The following is an 18,177-nucleotide window of genomic DNA, read 5'->3' as shown; positions in this document are numbered from 1 at the left end:
CTTTTGCTTTCAGAAAGCTGATAGTATTTTCTTAGTCTTTCAAGATAAACACAAGTTTATACAATCAAACTTGTATTATCAGTCAGTTAAACTTGCATTATCAGCCAGGCAAACTCAAATTTCTTAATCACGATTTCCATCCAATGAAATTCTGCTAAAGAAATAGAAACAGATGATTTAAGTAAAACTAAGACTGATAGACATAAATCTCTCTGCACTTCAGCTCCCAGCTACACACAGAAGTACTTTAGCGAGAACTCTGTATAGCACTGAAGTCATAACAGCTGATCTTTAGGTGATGACAAAACATTACTTCCTAGGCAAATTCAAAGACTTTGTAAAATTATGTATTTTAAGAAAAAAAATATTATGCACAAAAGAATAGTACAGGAAGTGAAATAGGTAACTTCAAGAGCAAGAAAAAAATCTGGTTTATGGTTAGATACAGAACCTCACCTCTGATCAAATTTGAGAAGCAGTGTTAAACATGACACTGAATATACTTAAGGTGGTTTGAACAAGCAATAATGAGTTTCACAAGCAAATGTTACTTTGTTAAACATGTTATTTTAAGCTAGCCATGCAGCCTAAGTAACTTTGATATTAAACATGCAATCACAGATATCTTAACTATACTGCATGTAGATTGGCACAATTACCTGTGTCAGGCTCATTTAGCTGTGATTAGAGCATACTTCAAAGCCATCCATACATTTTTGCTACTTATACTGATTATGTTACAGCTAATTACCAGTTCAGTGAGACTTTGCCAATTAACTAAATTATCCTCAAAGTTAAGATAGTTTCCTGTATTAGTAAGGTTATTTTTATTGCATTAGCAGTAAGGTTATTTGCTTAGCCCAGCCAAAGCAAAACTGAAGTTGTCTTACCACATCATCTGTCAGTGTCTTGATATTTAAGTGCTGTAAATCAAACAGGAAAGCAGTCATGTCAAAATTGTTCAGTAAAAAAAAAAAAAATTTAAGCTTAGTTATAGTTACTGTAATTCAAAATCACATGGAAGGTAAACAGTGTTGAATCCTGACACCTGAAATGAACCAAGTTTCTTGGCAAGTTGTACTTTGCTGGTTTACAATGCACAGCAAGTTATACAGATTTTAAAAATCTTCCATTTGATCCTCCAACAGAATATCAAAAGACTGTGAACCAAACACAGCTTGAAAGAAGTTGCATTTTATATTTCATAACTAAATTATGCTTTATAGCTAAATATACAGACAACCTGCGCATTCGAAATTCAGATACAAGACGTGTCTTCTCAAGATGGCTGCGGGGACACCAACAACAAATCATCCAGAGATTTCAAACTCAATAAGAGAACACAGAGCTCCTCAAGAATTCAAAACTATCCATCAAGCTGCAACACTCAAACTACTCACATTGTTGAACAGTCTCAAGTAATGCCTCTGTGTAATGCAAGTAATGCGAGCAGAACATGAACTTGTAAGCAGAAACTGAACTAAACATTTAATAATAGCAGCATCCAAAAAATCTATAGATCACTCAAAACAGTAGTTTCTGAACCAATATTTGCTCTCCACTGCATATTTACAAACACAGCAAGTGTTAGGATGTACAGCTCTTGCACAAAACCAAAGAGCAGCACAGAACATTGGCAACGGATGAGTCAGTATTGCAGTATCCCATGTATCATTTTTATGAGGAGGCTGAGACCAGACTAAGCAGGAAAATATCAAGAATGTGAAGTCAGATACTTATTGAGGTAGACTCTTACCCTTCTCTTAGATTCCCCTCTCTGCCTAGTGTACACAGCTTGGCCACAGCTACAGCAACTGTCAACAACTATATCCTAATTAACAGATTTGGAAACTCTTCAAGTCAGCAATAATTGGCTATCACTCTCTACAACCTGAAAGGAGGTTTTAGCAAGGTAAGGGTGAGTCGCTTCTCTCAGTTAACACCCAATAGAACACAAGAAAGTGGCGTCAAGTTAAACCACTGGAGGTTAGCTTAGATATTAGGAAAAATTTATTCACTGGAAAGGTAGTCAGGCATTGGGGCAGGCTGCCCAGGGAAATGTGGAATCAACATCTCTGGAAGTGTTCAAAAGGCAGACAGAGTCATAACACTTGAGTTTGGCAGAAAAAGTAGTGGTGCTAGGTTAATGATAATGATCTCAGGGGCTTCCAACTTTAATGGTTCTATGATTGTGACCATTACTTTTGACATCTTCTCTGGCTCATCCCTCAGAATTAAAGAACAATATGTGTTAAGTCAAATATTATCACACAATAGGTCTAGTCTGAAAAGTGTCAAGAAACTGAGGAAGAAGTGTCTGATGAATGGTTATGGAGTTAAAAATAAAAGACAAATGAGGTGCAAGGAAACACAGTATTCAGTGACACACTACATTCTTACAAACAAAAAAAAAAATGTTTAAAAAGGTGCTAGGTCACTACTGAGCCTTTATGATAATTCCATTCCATGTTCTAATAGGTGAGGATTTGTAATAAATGAAAAGAACTATTCCAATCCAACCAGGAGACTGAAGATCTGTATCCCAGCCTTCTCACTGGTGTTCTCCTGCCACAGGGATAGATCAGACTTTTGCCTCACACACTGCTATAGCACTGGGGTTTATTACTTGCTTTTCCCATTCTGCTAATTATCTGCAAAGACAGTAAAAGTGTTAACTGGTGTCATTTGCAAAAGCTCATGACTTTTCATTTACCAAGGTTTGGTATAATACTTCTATCCTTAAGTGAGCAAAACTGCAAGAGAAAACACTAACATATGGTCTGACAGTGCAACTAGGTAGAGAAGAACATGAAAATTTATTCCTTTTTTATACAGATGACTTAAATCACTAAGCCTTAAGCAATGCACAAATACCATCATGGAGCTCCTCTAACATGGCAGGAGATTACATAATCTGCTTAGAATGAAAACCACCTGCATTCTACGCTTTGAGTGGAAATTCAAGATTCACATCAAACTCATGTACACTCCACTAAAAAAATGCAGGAAAGCAACAACATCAGGTTCATTTCCATTTAAGAACAGATGTTGGATGTTTTGCAATTGCTCCATACAAGACACCATCATCATGCAGGTAAACAGGCAATTTCAGATTCAGGTTTTGTTCTTTGAAAAAGACAGAAGTTAGTGGGATAGTTCAAGCCAGTATTTTATTTTTCATTTAAGTCATGAAATTCAGCAGTGCAATTTAGTATGGTAATGGGTGAAAATCCTCCCATTTTGTATATCAGAACACCTCACTGACCCAAGTCATCTGACTAATTAGTGAAAAAAGACTACCACACAACCAAGTAAGGGAACCAAACAGTATAACAAATTCAACATACAGATATGAGCCTCCTCTCAAAGTCTTCATCTTACTGGATACCTAGAGTACAGAAGTCTAAAAATATCAGCATTTCTTTCATAAAAAGTTGTGGAGCCTAGTTTGAGGGCAAGTGCAAAAAGCAGGTTCTTCAGTAAGAATCTACTTAACCAGCATCAAATATCAACACTGGTGACATATTTAGAGACTTTATAGAGGAGACGAAATGCCATGCAAACTACAACCTAATGTTCAGCTCTTTCAGAATTCAAAAGGCTGAATGATTTGCTGTAAGACATCTCTAAAGACTTCTTTAGTAAACTTTATGTTATAATGCTTCTCAGTCAGAGGAGTTGGTTAAAACAGAACTGGGGATCTCTTTTTCCCCTCTCCCTCACCAAATCCTTCTCTTCTGAGAAGGCTGTAAAAGGTAAAATCAATTGACAGCTTTACTGGTCTTCTATAGCATTCAAGGATACAGATATGTAGAACATTGCATGTGGTCTTAACAACAAAAACCACAACAAAGAAACTTACCACACTGGATCTTTTAATGGCATTGCATATAGAGGAGTGCTGTGGCTCAAGAACAAGAGCATATTTTTACTCTTGACAGCCAAAGGAAACATATTTCTAGTAAGGGTACAAATAACTAGACTAGGAGTCAGGTAAATACCAGGTAGAGGCTAGAGTGCTTTATTACCACAGGGACGTATTTCTATTTTCAGGCTCAGATATATCAGCTCACAAAAGACACATTTTGCTCAAGTGAACAGGTTGCCTTAAACACAGGCCCACAAGTAAATAAATATGACTTAAGTAATATTCCTATAATATTCAGTCACTGCTAAAAACATTAAGTAATTTTACAGAATACTGCTTCAATGCTACAATGGATGAAAATATTTCTATGCTATTCTGAGCCTTCCGTTAACTACTCCACAATAACAAAATTATTGATTTGAATGCATAGGAGCTATGTACAAGTGTTCCTCTAGTCTGTTTATCATGTACAAAGTAGATATGCAAACCTGAAACACAAATTATCAATATTTTAAGTATGCTGACATTGTGTTTTCTAGTCAGAGATATACGAAAGCACTAAGAGATTAAAGAGTTACGTAGGACAGTTCAGAAGGAGAGACTTGTCAGTTGCACCTACAGTTAGAAAAGCAGAAGTAACAGCATTGCTTAGTCTTCAGATATACAAACACTTTTATAAACTAAATTTTAAAATTGCACTCCTCAGTGTACCTTAGCTTTTAGTCTAGGACATAGAGTAAGAGGTCATTTTGTTTAGCAAATGAGTAGAAGCAGTTCTCTTAAAGCTAAGTCCAATGAGTAAGAAATGCACAGGTATATCATTTTTGAAGAAAGCAAGCAATCTGACAGAATCAGCCCTTATGGGAGATGATGTCCCTCAGTCATACTGTTAAATAACCAGTGTCATAAGACAGAGGATATACACACACACACACACACACACACACACACACACACACACACACACACGCAGCATGTGATACAGTGTTCTTGATGAGCTGGCAAAACTCCAAAGATAGTGAGAGTCTTAAACAGAAGCTGAAAGGTACAACAGGATACAAGGGCTGAGTTCCACAGCACAAGCACAGCAACAAGATGACTGCTCCTGAGACAGAGAGTACTGTGCCTCTTGAAAAGGTCACACATGATGAAGACAGGTGTGAGGCAACTTTCACACCACCCAGCTAAAGGAAGCCAAACACTATTAAGCTTCATATACATCCACAGTAAAGAATCTTATTGTCATACTTATGCCCGAAAAACTAGGCAAGAAAACTGTACTCCACAGAATAAGGCCTATGGAGCAGGTATTTTTTTATTCAGCGCCAGGAGTGAGTGGGATAGCTCCACCACAAACTCACTCTTTCATTCTTCGCACAGTATAGGCTTTTATACTTTTTCTACTTAATGTGCATACTATACTTTCCTAACCTTCACATTGTGACATATTTTCTAATTACCATATTCTAATTTCTAATTTCAAATTTCCTAATGATTACATAAGCTCTTGTAGCACATACGTGGTTTCTGAACAAGGTGGTCATCAGCCTCCTGGTGGTCGTTTTGGATGAAGGCTCAGAAGTCTTCCTCGGGTGTGAACTTTTCACCTCTGTCTCTGCACATGCTCTTTAAGCTTGTCTGCTCAAACAGCCAGTGGTTAGCTTTTTGCAGTTCGCTTGCTCGGCTAAATTTGCTAATTTCCAAAAAATGCTTCATTCACACACCCTGTTACAAAGTAACTACTTCTTTCCGCATAGCTACAGCTTTTTGCACAGCTCCGGCATTATCTCGTTGCCTCGGCATCAAAAGCAAGGAAGGGAGGAGGGGCGAACCAGGGAGGGTGATGGGGCAACATTATCTTGTTGCCCATGTATCAATACACAAGATGATTATGATCTATATTGCACATCCAAACAGCAGTACATACTTGAAGTTCATCTGCTAGATAGAATGTAATAACTTGAGGGATTGCCTATATAATTACCTCAGTCAAATCCAGGTAGAGACAGTGAAGCAAAGCAATGACAAATCCTACTTAATTGGATCAACAGTACTAGTCCGATCTTTTGTGTCATTACATCTATTTCCCTGTCTTTACATATGCATATTTATGGACAAAATTCTCTCTAGGTGTGGTACAAGCAGTTCAGGCAAACAGGATCAGAATTCAGGAGAATGACATCTCACATTGGACTCTGATCCCATGTCTTCAGCTTTTCCACCAGTACTACAGGGCAGTGTGGCCTGGAACCAGCGAAGACTAGCCTGGTACAATACTGAGTATAGTCTGTATCATCTAAGAGTTTTGGCACTCCACCAAAAGGAGCATGGCACCATCTTTTCACATGGCACAAGCACAAAGTGATGTTGCTCATCTAACTTTCTGAATGAAAGCAGATAGTTTAAACACAGATTGTTTGGTACTTAAACTCAGATCATGCCTGGCAGGGATGGGCATTGTTAGTATAACAGAAAGACCAACAAAATATGAACACTGAAACAAGACAAATGAAGACTAGGGATGTTCATATAATCACATAATCCCCTCTGCACCTTTGTAAATTTGAAAGTGAGCAAGAATGCATTGCCATTAATATTATCACCCAAAAAAAGATTCAACATTAGCTGTTTTTTTTCCCCCAAAGGATATTCTCCAGCAGAAACACAAGTAGAAGAACAAATCAAGGGCTGAAGGAAACCTGTAGACTCAGAGAAATGTTAATTGGATGATTACAGAAAATGCTATCACTTTAGGATCTCCTTTGTAACAATATTCCCTTAGTAATTTTGCTACCTCAGTCTGAAAATGCAACTTACAAACTGCACACCATTTCTTGCTTTTAATTTCCAATATACTACTTCAGCATTTAGATAATGGCTTTATCACACACTCTGTCTCTATTGCTTGAAAAGCAGTCTGAAAAGCAATCAGGAGCAAAACTACCTTAACATGACAGGTTCTACACAGTGATATTCTTTAGGCATTGATGAGTTAAACTCAAAATTGGTGCTTACAGGTAAGATCATATAACAAAGTGCTAGAACACAGCACTAAAATTTAGTATCATAACCCACAGTGTTAATTCATGCCAACAAAAATAACAGCATGAAGAATTTACAATTTTACAAAGCTGCGATAAAGTGCTTTAGGTAACATCTGTTCAGCAATCATTTCTTTAAAAGACTAATTTAGATTCAAGGTCTTACACTGCAGCATAACTGCAGCAATAATTCAGTCACTTTGTAATTAAAGATATTGACACAGATTGGTCTTACCTTTCTACTCTATGCCAGAGAAATGGAAGTGCTTTTCCTCTTAACTACATCTTTCTTTGATTTATAGACACTGTTAAATGCAACTGTTAATTTGTCTATTTTTAACAGATTGGTGTAAACAAACCCTTCTTGACTCATAAATTTCATAAAGAACTTAATCAAAAACATAACCTAAAAGGCACTGAAGTCAGGTCAACACTATACTGAAATTAATAGAAACACCTCTAATTTGAACTAGAAATTGAAGCTGATCTCTTGAGGACCACTGTCTACAATATGTAGTATCTGCAAAGTGCAGCTGGAAGTCACATAACACAGCACGCATTGTAATGTTTTTCAAACATTAATAAGGTGGGGGGGAATCAAGGAGAGCAAGTGGCAAACAATTGCTTTTTGCCCCACCTTGCCCTAGCAGATTTCAGAAGTTTTTTGCTCAATCAATGTATACATAGAGAACAGGTGAAATATCTGCCATCGTGTAGATTTCCTCTTTTCACAAGATCCCACAAGGGGTTTAGGGATGAGCTTTCAATAAGCTGAAGTACCACAGAAATTCTTTTACCCTTTTAGAAGTCCCACTCCTCTAAAAATTTGGACCTGTTGAACAAAGTCATGCTGGTATGTGCCTCAAAATGAGCCATCACTCTTTCAAAAAAAGTATCTAAAATTATTCTGCAAAAGAACCAAGACAACTGAGACTTGAAACTCATTCACTTCTTTTGAGAAGCTAGTTTATTCAAAAAGAGTCCATCAAGGCCTCATTTGACAGGGCTAAACAGTTATAGTGGCTGATTCCAATGCCTCTTTCTCCCCCTTCCACCCCTCATATGCGGTGGGTTTTTAAAAACCGTATTTTCCTCATTTAAAAAAAGAATTTTCTTTAGAAGGGAGAAAAAAGATGAGATGCATGTTAATGATGTCACCTTTGTCAATAAGCAATCCAATTTCACCTCAAGGTTTGTCAGGGAATCAAATTATTTTCCAGATTAGCATATCTGCTATGACAGATCAATATGTTGCATTGACTGGAAGGGTCCAACCTGGAACTTATTTTCAAGCCTTGAACACTAAGAAATATTACATTCACATAATCTGTATTACTTGAGGTCAATAAATCTAACAGCTACTTTAATCTGACAAATGTACACAGATAGAAATAAAACTGAGGTAACATGAGGTATGGCACTCTAAATACCCCAAACAGAGAAAAGGGCATAAGCTAAATCTAAAACTGGATCACAGAGAGCCCAAAGGCATGAGAGCCAGGCTTTACACATTCAGACACAAAACTAATTTAACTATTAAAATTACATCGAAGATGTATTACAGAAAGAGTTAGATGCAAAGAAGTCAAGTTGGAAAATATCTCTAAGATCATCAAGTCCCAACCATCAAGTCCATCACTAAACCACATCCTAAAGTGCCACACCTACACATCTTTTCAACACCTTAGGAGATGGTGACTCAACCGCTCCTCTGGGCAGCCTCTTTCAATGCCTGACCACCCTTTCAGTGAAGAAAGTTTACTTAATATCCAATCTAAACCTACTCTGGTGCAACTTGAGGCCCTTTCCTCTTGTTCTGTCACTTGTTACCAAGGAGAGCACACTGACCTCCACCTCACTACAGCCTCCTTCCAGGCAGTTGTAGAGACAATAAGGTCAGCCAGTGAGTTTATAGCACACCTAGAATACAATCCATGTTCAATCCATAAATCTTCAGTCCCTATCAACATCCAAGGATAAAATCTTTGTTTAAGACATTATTTAAAGATGAAAAATAGGACTATCGTTAGGACCATGATGCTTTTGAAAATTGCAGTTTGACAAAGCATTTTCATGAATTAAGGACATTCTCACCTATCCCTGCTTAAAGAGAAACTGGGCAGGGGAACAGGAAGAAGCAAAAAAAAAAGTCAAAATTCACACCTACCTACAAGATTATTATATTCCCTATAAACCTGAGTCAGAACCCCAAATTCAGCCCCCTTTATTTTCTGTAGCTGTGACCTCAACACCATGACCTTAAAAACCAGTCAGCTGATACCTATATTGACACATTATCAAAATCACCCTTACAGAGCCTGGCAATCCTAGACATATGCCCAACAGGCTCACCTGCACCAGAGAAAAGGCCTTCTTTCACTGAAAAGATGAGATTTCATCTAAGAAAAAAGTCTCAATGGCTTTTATCACATATCTATCTATAGATAGACATATCTATCACATTCTTCTCCCTATAAACTATTGTACTGCCATTTTAACACGATTAGCAAAACTGAACGTGATGGCAACACACTACTTCTGTTTTAGCACATAATTATAGGAAAAAAATGAAAACCATTGTGATATCTGCATAAGAACTTGGCAGTTAAAGTACTGGTAGTAAGTGAAACCTCTCAACCCAGAGCTCTTGTCAGTCACAGACGCACAAAAATCAATGACTCTCACAAAAGGAATAATCCAACCCTCAACTCATACAGCAACACCATCCAATCTTTTACAGTGGCCAGACCACGTGGCATTCTCCTCACAGCTCATATACTAAAGCATGCTGTGAGTGACTGGGAAGATCTGGGGTCATGAGACATTTTGGGGTACATGTGTGTGGAGCAAGGGGCTGGTTGGCCCTTGCCTTGGTGAGGTGATGCCCTGCTCTGCACACACACCCCACTCCTGGAGTATCCCAGCCCCACACTGGCTGCCAATTCCTGGCACAGAGGTGGCAATGCTCCGCACCTGGCCTCTGGAGCCCCTAACCCAGCTCCTGAGTGGCCAAACAAACAGAAGTCCCACCTGGGGGAGGGGCCCCAGAAGGCCAAGGGGTATTTAAAGCTGAACCCAAGGCAAGCACATATTTTCACCCTACCTCCTCTTGGAACTTCTGTCAGCTGAGCACTGCTGGAACCCAGCAGCTGGTAGCTATACGTGTCCTTTTTTATGTCTTTTTTGTCATCCTCTCCTTTTTCGTTTAATTCCCACTTCTTAGAATTTCTGAGTAACTTAATAGGGCCTAAAGTTTGCCAAGTCGAATGGGCTAAGTTAATGCTTAGAGATGAATTTTATGTTGATTGAATGTTGCACTAAACCTTTTGCCAAAGATCTTTGATTGTCTGAGGTTGCCAGTAAAGTCTTTTTTGATGTTTTGACCTCTTGAGAATATCTTGCTGCTATTTCTCCTGTACATCTAACTCAGAATACAGGAACAATCATGAGCCCTTTTGAAAGCCTCATCAGGTGAGGGGCCATGTCACCTGCCTGACTAAAACACACGTGTCCCCAGTGAATAGATACACAGCCACTTACGAAGCCAAGCAAATAGCTCTTGGTCATTTTCATTTATGTCCATTCTCACATGCAGAAAAAGGCACAGGAACATGGTGCAAACAGTGGCCTCTGCAGCCACAATACAAAAAGATTGCAGCAAACAGGAGTATTCCAGGAGCAAGGTGTGACCTTCCAGAACAGGTCTGGCCAGTCTGTTTGATACCGTTTATTGGCTAACTTTTTTGAACCTGTGCACCAGTGCCAGGCACTCAAGTACTGAACATTTCATAAATTCACCTTAGAATCAAGTGTCTAATATAAGCGTTATAGCATCTCTTTTGTAATTATGTAACAAATACAGTTTAGAGCAGGTGGGATCAGGGACAGCTGAACAAAGATCAACATGCATCACCTAAATATGAGCACAGGGTGATTTCTTCTGCATGCAGCAGATACTCCCTGAAATGAGGTTGTATCCAGGTGGGATCAGCCCCTTCTCCCTGACAACAAGCGACAGGATAAGAGGACACAGTCTCAAACTACACCACAGGATGTTTAGGCTGGACATAATGAGGAATTTCTTCACAGAAAGGGTGATGAGACATTGGAATGGGCTGCCCTGGGAGGTGGCGGAGTCACCATCCCTGAGAGTGTTTAAGGAAAGACTCAACACAGCACTTGGTGCCATGGTCTAGTTGGCATGGTGGTGGTCAGTCACAGATTAGATTCGATGATTTCAGAGGTGTTTTCCAACCCAACTGGATACAAGGCCTGTAGAATATACGCTGGTCTCAACTCTAATGCTTGGAATTTTCATCATGTCCAAACAAAAACGGGTTATTTCTGGGTACACTTTGGTTAGAGCACATCTTGCAGACACATTCTCTCGTGACAAGCCACCTTGAGTTTCCCAATTTCTTGGTGTGCTAGCCAAAAGCTTGTAAAAGCAGGCCTACGGAAGAGAACTGTACTAAGTCCCTTAAATTCAAAGGCAGTTTTTACACTGTAGAGTTTATATCACTCAAGTTAAAAAACAAAACCACAAAAAAACCCACAACAACAACAAAACAAACTCCGCAGTCCTATTAGATGTAACACCGTTTACACACACATTAAGAGTGGAAGTCTGGTCTATTCCCCTTGCAATCATAGCTGGCACGCAGCAAGCAAAGGCAATGAACCTTTGTGATGAAGCACTCGGGAGAGAGCTGAAAACTTGCTGCGTCCTTTCACACGGGCAAGCAAGAGGCGAGCTGGACTAGGCGGGGTCAGCCTTGGAAGCCCAGCTGAACTTGACTGTGCCACGGATTCCCACTCAGTGCCCGGTCTCGGCGGGCCCCAGGCAGTGACTGGCCCCGGAGGGGACGGCGAGGGGGAGACGGGGGTGTCACTGCCCGGCCGGGCCCCCTCGGCACAGGCCCGCCAGGCCCCACTCCTCAGGCACCCCCGCCGCGGGACCGGCTCGTACTTACGAATTTGGGCTTCCTGCTGTCCGCCGCCTCCTCGGGGCCCCCGGCGCTCCCGGTGCCCGGCGGGCCCTTCCGACGGAGCCCCTTGTTCTCCCGCCCGCCGCGACCCGGCGGCGGGGACGGGGCGCAGTAGCGCGGCCGCGGCGGCTCCATGGCCGCGCACGGGCGAGGCAGGGACATGGGCAGGGGGCAGCGCCGGCCGCGATCGGGCCCAGGCCCGGCGGCCCCGGCCGAGCTGGGCGCCCGCGATTAGCGCGGCTTAGCTGGGCTCGGCCAGCAGGGCGCCGCGGGGGGAGGAGCGGGGCTGAGCGCTAAAGCCGCGGCCTCAGCGCAGCGCAGGATTTACCCAGGAGAAGCTCCTAAATCCCGCCACGCCCGCGCCGCGCGCTCCCAACGGCCGCGGCTGGCGGAGCGCGGCAACGTCCGCGCCGTCCGAACCGTCCCGCCACCGCCGGCCCCGCCCCCGCCCGCCCGCCCCGGCCAATCCGCGCCCGCGCGGCCGCGGCGGCGCCTCCCGGTTGGCGGGAGCTGCGCCCGTCTGCGGTGAGTCAGCCGCTCGCGCCGGGCCGCGCCCCGCCGGGAACGGGAGCGTCCCGTGGGGCTGCGGTAACGGCGGCCCCGGGCTGCGCACACGGAGGAGGGGAGAGCTTGTGTCCTCATCGTGCAAATCCTGTCTTCTCTGCATCCTGAATGTTCAGGATCTGATCATGGGGCGGGTCCCTCACCTGTTTGGCCTAGGATGCCGATTTCCAACAAGTGGCTTTATTAAAAATTCCGATTCCTTACCTCGAGCCGCTGTTTGACAGGTGAAAAGTGGTTCATCTATTTCTAATGGCTTTTTTCTATAATTAGAGCACTGACTCTCATATGTAAACATGTATTATTACATAGAATCGTAGAATCATCAGGTTTGGAAGAGACCTTTATGATCACCCAGTCCAAAAATCCAAACCACCTCTTAAAACACCCCCAGGGATGGGGACTCCATCACCTCCCCAAGCAACCTATTCCTACACTTGCCCATCTTAACAGCGAAAATAATTTCCTAATACCTGATCTGTGTTGTCATCGTATTGCAAAAGTCCCGTACCTTCTTGGTGGTATCTCATGGGCACCTCCTCGCAGCACTGACTCCTTCACAGCACAGCCAACAAACTCCAACAACTCCTCACCCAGCAAACCCACTCTTTTGTAGCACTCGTCTTCTTATTGGACACAGCTGTGGCCTATTAAGGGCAGACCTGTTCCTCATCTTTGGTGATTAGTACAGCTGCAACTCCTCAGGGGTGAGACGACCTTCTGCACTATTCTCTTACATTCCATCCCTCCACAGATCTGAATCTCCCCTGTCTCAGTTTTAGGCCATTTCCTCTGGTCCTGTCACTGCAGTCACAGTAGAAACTGGCCCCCACTTCCATTAGAACCTCTTCTCTGGTAGCTGTAGAGAGCAATTCATACATAGATATGCATACATACCTATATATATTTTATATATTATTAATACTTCTCATTTTACTTTTATACCAACCTGGAGGTATTGGGTTAAGAAGGCAGAATGACACAGAAGAGACACAGTCCCTATCCAAAGCAGTGGCAGTGTTTCCATCATCCTCCTGCATCCGAGTTTCTGTTTCGTGATGGACACAGTCTGTGTGGAGGAGCTGCTAACTGTTCTGCCAAGGCCAAAAGAACAGGTGGACCTACAGTCTGCATTTGTTTAATGCAATCTGTTGTTTTCCATCACTGAAAGACCTGCAAGACACTGTGGTTTACGGGGAAATGCATAAATAGAGATTTCATTATGCTGTAAACTAGCAAATTGCATATGGTTTACAAGGCAATGGAATTCTCATTACTACAATCAATACCTTGCATTTATCTTTATTTTAAATTAAGAGTAGTTAGAATAATGATGCAAATTGGAGACTTATGTAGGGGAAAATCTATCTCCAAATCTCAGTGTTAGGGATCATTAAGAAAAGGCTAATACTCAGCATTTATACCTCTAGAGTATTTCCTAAACAGAAGAATTTCTTTTCTGTCATTCAGTCCTTCACCATGACTTACACAGGCAGTGACCTACAAAATGTAACATCTGCCAGTACACAGAGTTCTGGTGAAACACAGCAGAATTCAGCCCCAGACTCAGCCTTTGCAGGGCTAGGAGCTGTGGGGCCACGCAGAGTAGATGCCGTAATTATTTGTATAAGTTAAAGTGTTTCATCCTTTGGCACCTTTCTATAGATGTTTTGTAAATTTATATTGGAATTCTTTGTGGAGAGTATAATTAGCAGAACAGTGTTTAATGTCATGGTTAATGATTTCCTGGAACATTTGATTAGAAAATTAATCAAGCTATGTGTGCACATGATAAAGCTGTTTAAATGGACCTCCTAAATGCACTGTGGTAGAACACAATGGCTTGTGCCAATATATCACTTTCAAGGTACTGTGTTGCAATAACAGAGAAACACTGAAGGGAATAATTTATCAGGCAGTTTTACTAAGCCAAAAGTAAATGTTAGTGCTTTTGATCTATTATTATTATTTTATACTGCCCCTCTTGTGCTCATTAGGTGTTTCACAAAACAAATACACTGTTGCAACAGCTCAGTTTACTAAGATTAATCATGACTGAGGAAAAAAATTGTGAGAAAGAAATGCATCACTAATACTAAAATTGTGCAGAGATTCTACTTTGTCATAGCATGCAGATTGTCCAGGGCATGCAAATAGCTTGGCCATTTTGCATTATTTTTGTTCTGGAATGAGAATTTTTCAAATATGAAAGTCTGAGACAAAGTAAGTCTGTAAGTTAACCACGGACATTTGCAAAATAGTCCTGCAGACTGATGGGATTCATTTAGGCTTTTAGCATTCTGTTCTCTCTTTTTTTTTTTTTTTAATATACTGTGACTCATGACTTAAAAAAAAAAAAAAAAAAGAAAAGAATACTCTCCTAATATTCATTGTTCTAGAGAGGCAGTTTTCCAAATATATTCCTGTACAAAGTATTTCAAAGGCAGCCTTTGCTGTCTTTAGGCAGTTGTCCACATTTCATTTGGAGACACCTAGTTCTTTCCCATAAGAAGAAGATAAAACAGTCAATTAACTGTTCTTTCATGAGATTCATCCTTTTGACCTGTCACATAAAAGTTATGAAGGATTTTTTTCAGCAGTGTTATTGTTTTTACAAAGCAAGCAACAAGTTGTTTTTACAAGCTGTTTTTACAAGCAAGCAACTTGTTTTTACAAGTTTATTACTACTCTATTTAAGTATGCTAACAAGGAAAACCTTCCTAGCCACAGCTCCTGTGGTTTGGCAGAGACAAGCAAATAGCACACGTCTTTTCAGGAAAATGTCTTTTTGTCCCATGGAAAGCCCCAAACAGGCAATTCTTGCCCAAATCTCTCAAACTTGCATAGCTATCTGTAAGTTGTACCAGTTGAATATGTATCTTATACCTTTCCTACCATCTTATTCAAAAAGTTAGTCCTGGACTTACAAAAATATATGTGATTGTTAACTCACAAGGCCAATAAAAATTACATTAGAAAACCATGGCCTGTCCTCGTGTCTCATAGAGGCAATTGATCCTTGTTTTATCTAAGAAAGTCTTTAACAGTTGTATTTTTATATTGAAACAACACTCATTAATATTTTAAATTTATTGCAATGTAATATCCTTAAATGTAACCTGTGGATAAGATCTTACTTAATTTTCACAGCATGGGTGGCTTGCAAAACATATTATTTCATTATTAGGATAATGGGAAGATAAAACCTCAAATTGTTCATCTAGTCTAGCCTATTAAGTTTACTAAGGAACATGGCAGTAAGTTTATCATACTAATAAATTAACAAATTTATGGTACAGTTATGAGAAAATTCATACTCTGTTCAAATAATAAAGTTTTATTGAAAAAAAAATTGCTTTTAGTTTTATTTCCTGTAAAACAAACAATTATTTTGGCTTTTTTGCACATAATTTGATTCTCCTTTAGTCAGTGTCACTGCCCCTGTAGTAGTATATGTCATCTCCACATTCTGTTTTTAGCATAGACTGGGAAAAATTAAAATCCATAGCTAAACCAATCCTAGAAGATCATGATAATCAGAAAAAGGAAAGAACTGAAAATTTGCCAACTAATACGACACTAACCTTAAGTTCTTACAAGAGAAAAATGTATTAGGCATTTTCTGATATATGATTATGGTTATGATCTTAGTTGTAAAAGCTTACAGAATTGTAAGTCTACTAAAATGTGACAAAAAGAAGTTTTGGTTTTAATCGTTCTTCATAAAGGATTGAATTTTTCCTTTGCCTAAGCTCATGATCAGGATAACTTATGTTTGTTATTAATCTATTTGAAGAGATTCTGAGAACTGAGTTCAGGCTAAATGTTTGTCGTGGGTAACACAGAATGTTATTATATTCCATATCTCTCTCTGCCCCAAACTTGTTACTGTCTTTTTCAGAGCCAGCAGATTCCAAGAGCTGGAATTGCAAGGCAGCTGGGAGGTGCTGGTCGCCGGGTGCCTTTACAAGGCTGGGGCAGCTGAGCCAGCCTGCTCTTGTGCCTGGCAGTGCTTGCTGATGATGCAGGCTCTGCTTCAGAGGGGTTGGCTTGGGCAGTTGGCTTTTTGCCTGTTTGGCATTTGGGGGATTTTTTTGTTTGTTTTTCTGGGCTTGCAATAATACCCACTCAGAAAAACTGCATTTTGCCATCACAAACTGTTTCTGAGTGAACTTAGCCAAGCGAGCGGGTTCCCGGGGCTGGGGCAGCCGGCGCTGGTGCCCCCAGAGCGCTCCGCTTTGCCCCAGCCCAGCGCCAGCAGAGCCCCTGGGCAGCAGGAGGAGCGGCCCGAGCTGACCCCAGCCCACCAGCACCTCTCATCGGCCACTAGAGCTCCTGCCTCAGCTCCTACCTTCCTGGGAGAGGTCTTCTGGCCACCACCTTGGCCCTTTGTTTCCCAGACCACACGGTCACCCATGGCCGGCTGTCAGAGACTGGAGAAGCAATCTCTTTCAAGGCATCTTGGGAAGCTTGGAATGTGTGGTAGGGCACATTCCAACAACGTGGGTTAGAGCTTGCTCTGATGAGGGGTGCTGTGCCCCCAGTACCCCCCAGCCCCTCAGTGTCAGAGCACGGTGGAGCAGCCCCAGTGTTGCCTGACCCAGCCCCCGGGTGGCCGAGACCCACAGGTCCCACCTGGGTCCAGGATTTTAAAAAGCCCGACCATGGGACGAGCCTGTTGTCTTTTAGCCCTGCCATCATCTTGGGGTTTGACATCACTGCAACACATGAGTTGGGAGCTAGGACTGTTTTCCTATGCCTCTCCTGCCTTTCTGGTTTTCTCCCTTTCTTCTTCTAACTGTTTTCTCCCATAACCTTTAAACCCACTCAATGTTATGTTTTCTGTGGGCTAAGTCTTTTCTGTGATAAGTGATGTTACGTTGCGTTTACTCTTTTGCCAATGTTACTTTATTTCATGAGATTTGCCAGTAAACTTTTGTGTTTTTTACCTTTTAAGAATATCTGTTTGGGATTGTCTCCTTTGTGTCAACCCAGAGCAAAAAAAACCTTGGTTATACCCTGGACTTAAGTAACTGGGGTGTCACATTGGTGCCTTCTAAGGGTGCCTTTCTCCCTTTGTCTCCCTACATGCAGTCAGCAGTGGGGGTCACCATCTTGCAAGAGATTAGGAAACATTTTGCATATTTCTTTGTTCCTCTGGAGTTGGTGAGATTTTGCAATTTTCTATCTAGTGATTACTCACTGCTGTATATTGCCTCTTGCTGCTTTACTTGTTAGCAAATAGTTATTTTTCACTTATATCTACTCATATTCATTCCTTATTGTGGAAAGGGATTGGTTGAAACTAAGGGGAGGCAACTCATTTTAGAGAATCCGCTTCTTTAAATTGTCTTAAACCAAGACAGTGCTAAAAAAAATAGTAATTTTCTTTGATATTCTCTGGGCTCATTTTGGTAATAAGATATTTTTTCTCATGTGATGCTTGAAGAACATATGATGCCACTTGTCTTATGATGCATCTCTTTTAAAGCCCTGCTACTGCTCTCATCTGTCTTGACTGCCCAGCATGCAATGTACAGTTAGAAGTACTCAAAACAATTGTTTGCCATCATTCACTGGCACCCTGGAAGACAAGTAGTGTGTTCTAGTTAATATTTGTATAATAGCTTAGGCAGAAGTAGAGAGGGACTTATGGCAGGACAGATAACTAAAGAAAAATTAAAGAAAATGCTGTCTTTCCTGGTATGGCAAATAGTCT

At 41.1% G+C, this 18,177-nt stretch overlaps 1 protein-coding gene across 1 annotated transcript in view; it reads right to left on the bottom strand.

The window, feature by feature from the left end:
• Positions 1-12,243, bottom strand: part of DIAPH3 (diaphanous related formin 3) — a 212,388-nt gene extending 200,145 nt beyond the window's left edge. The window contains exon 1 of the mRNA XM_077173643.1: positions 11,883-12,243. Coding sequence (XP_077029758.1) covers positions 11,883-12,059 — 177 coding nt within the window. The 5' untranslated portion in view covers positions 12,060-12,243. The remainder of the gene's footprint in view (positions 1-11,882) is intronic.
• Positions 12,244-18,177: the final 5,934 nt, after the last annotated feature.

Source organism: Agelaius phoeniceus, chromosome 2, assembly GCF_051311805.1.
Source record: "Agelaius phoeniceus isolate bAgePho1 chromosome 2, bAgePho1.hap1, whole genome shotgun sequence".
Taxonomy (NCBI): Eukaryota; Metazoa; Chordata; class Aves; order Passeriformes; family Icteridae; genus Agelaius; species Agelaius phoeniceus.
Note: the sequence above shows the minus strand (reverse complement) of the source record. Positions and strands in the feature narration are given on the sequence as shown.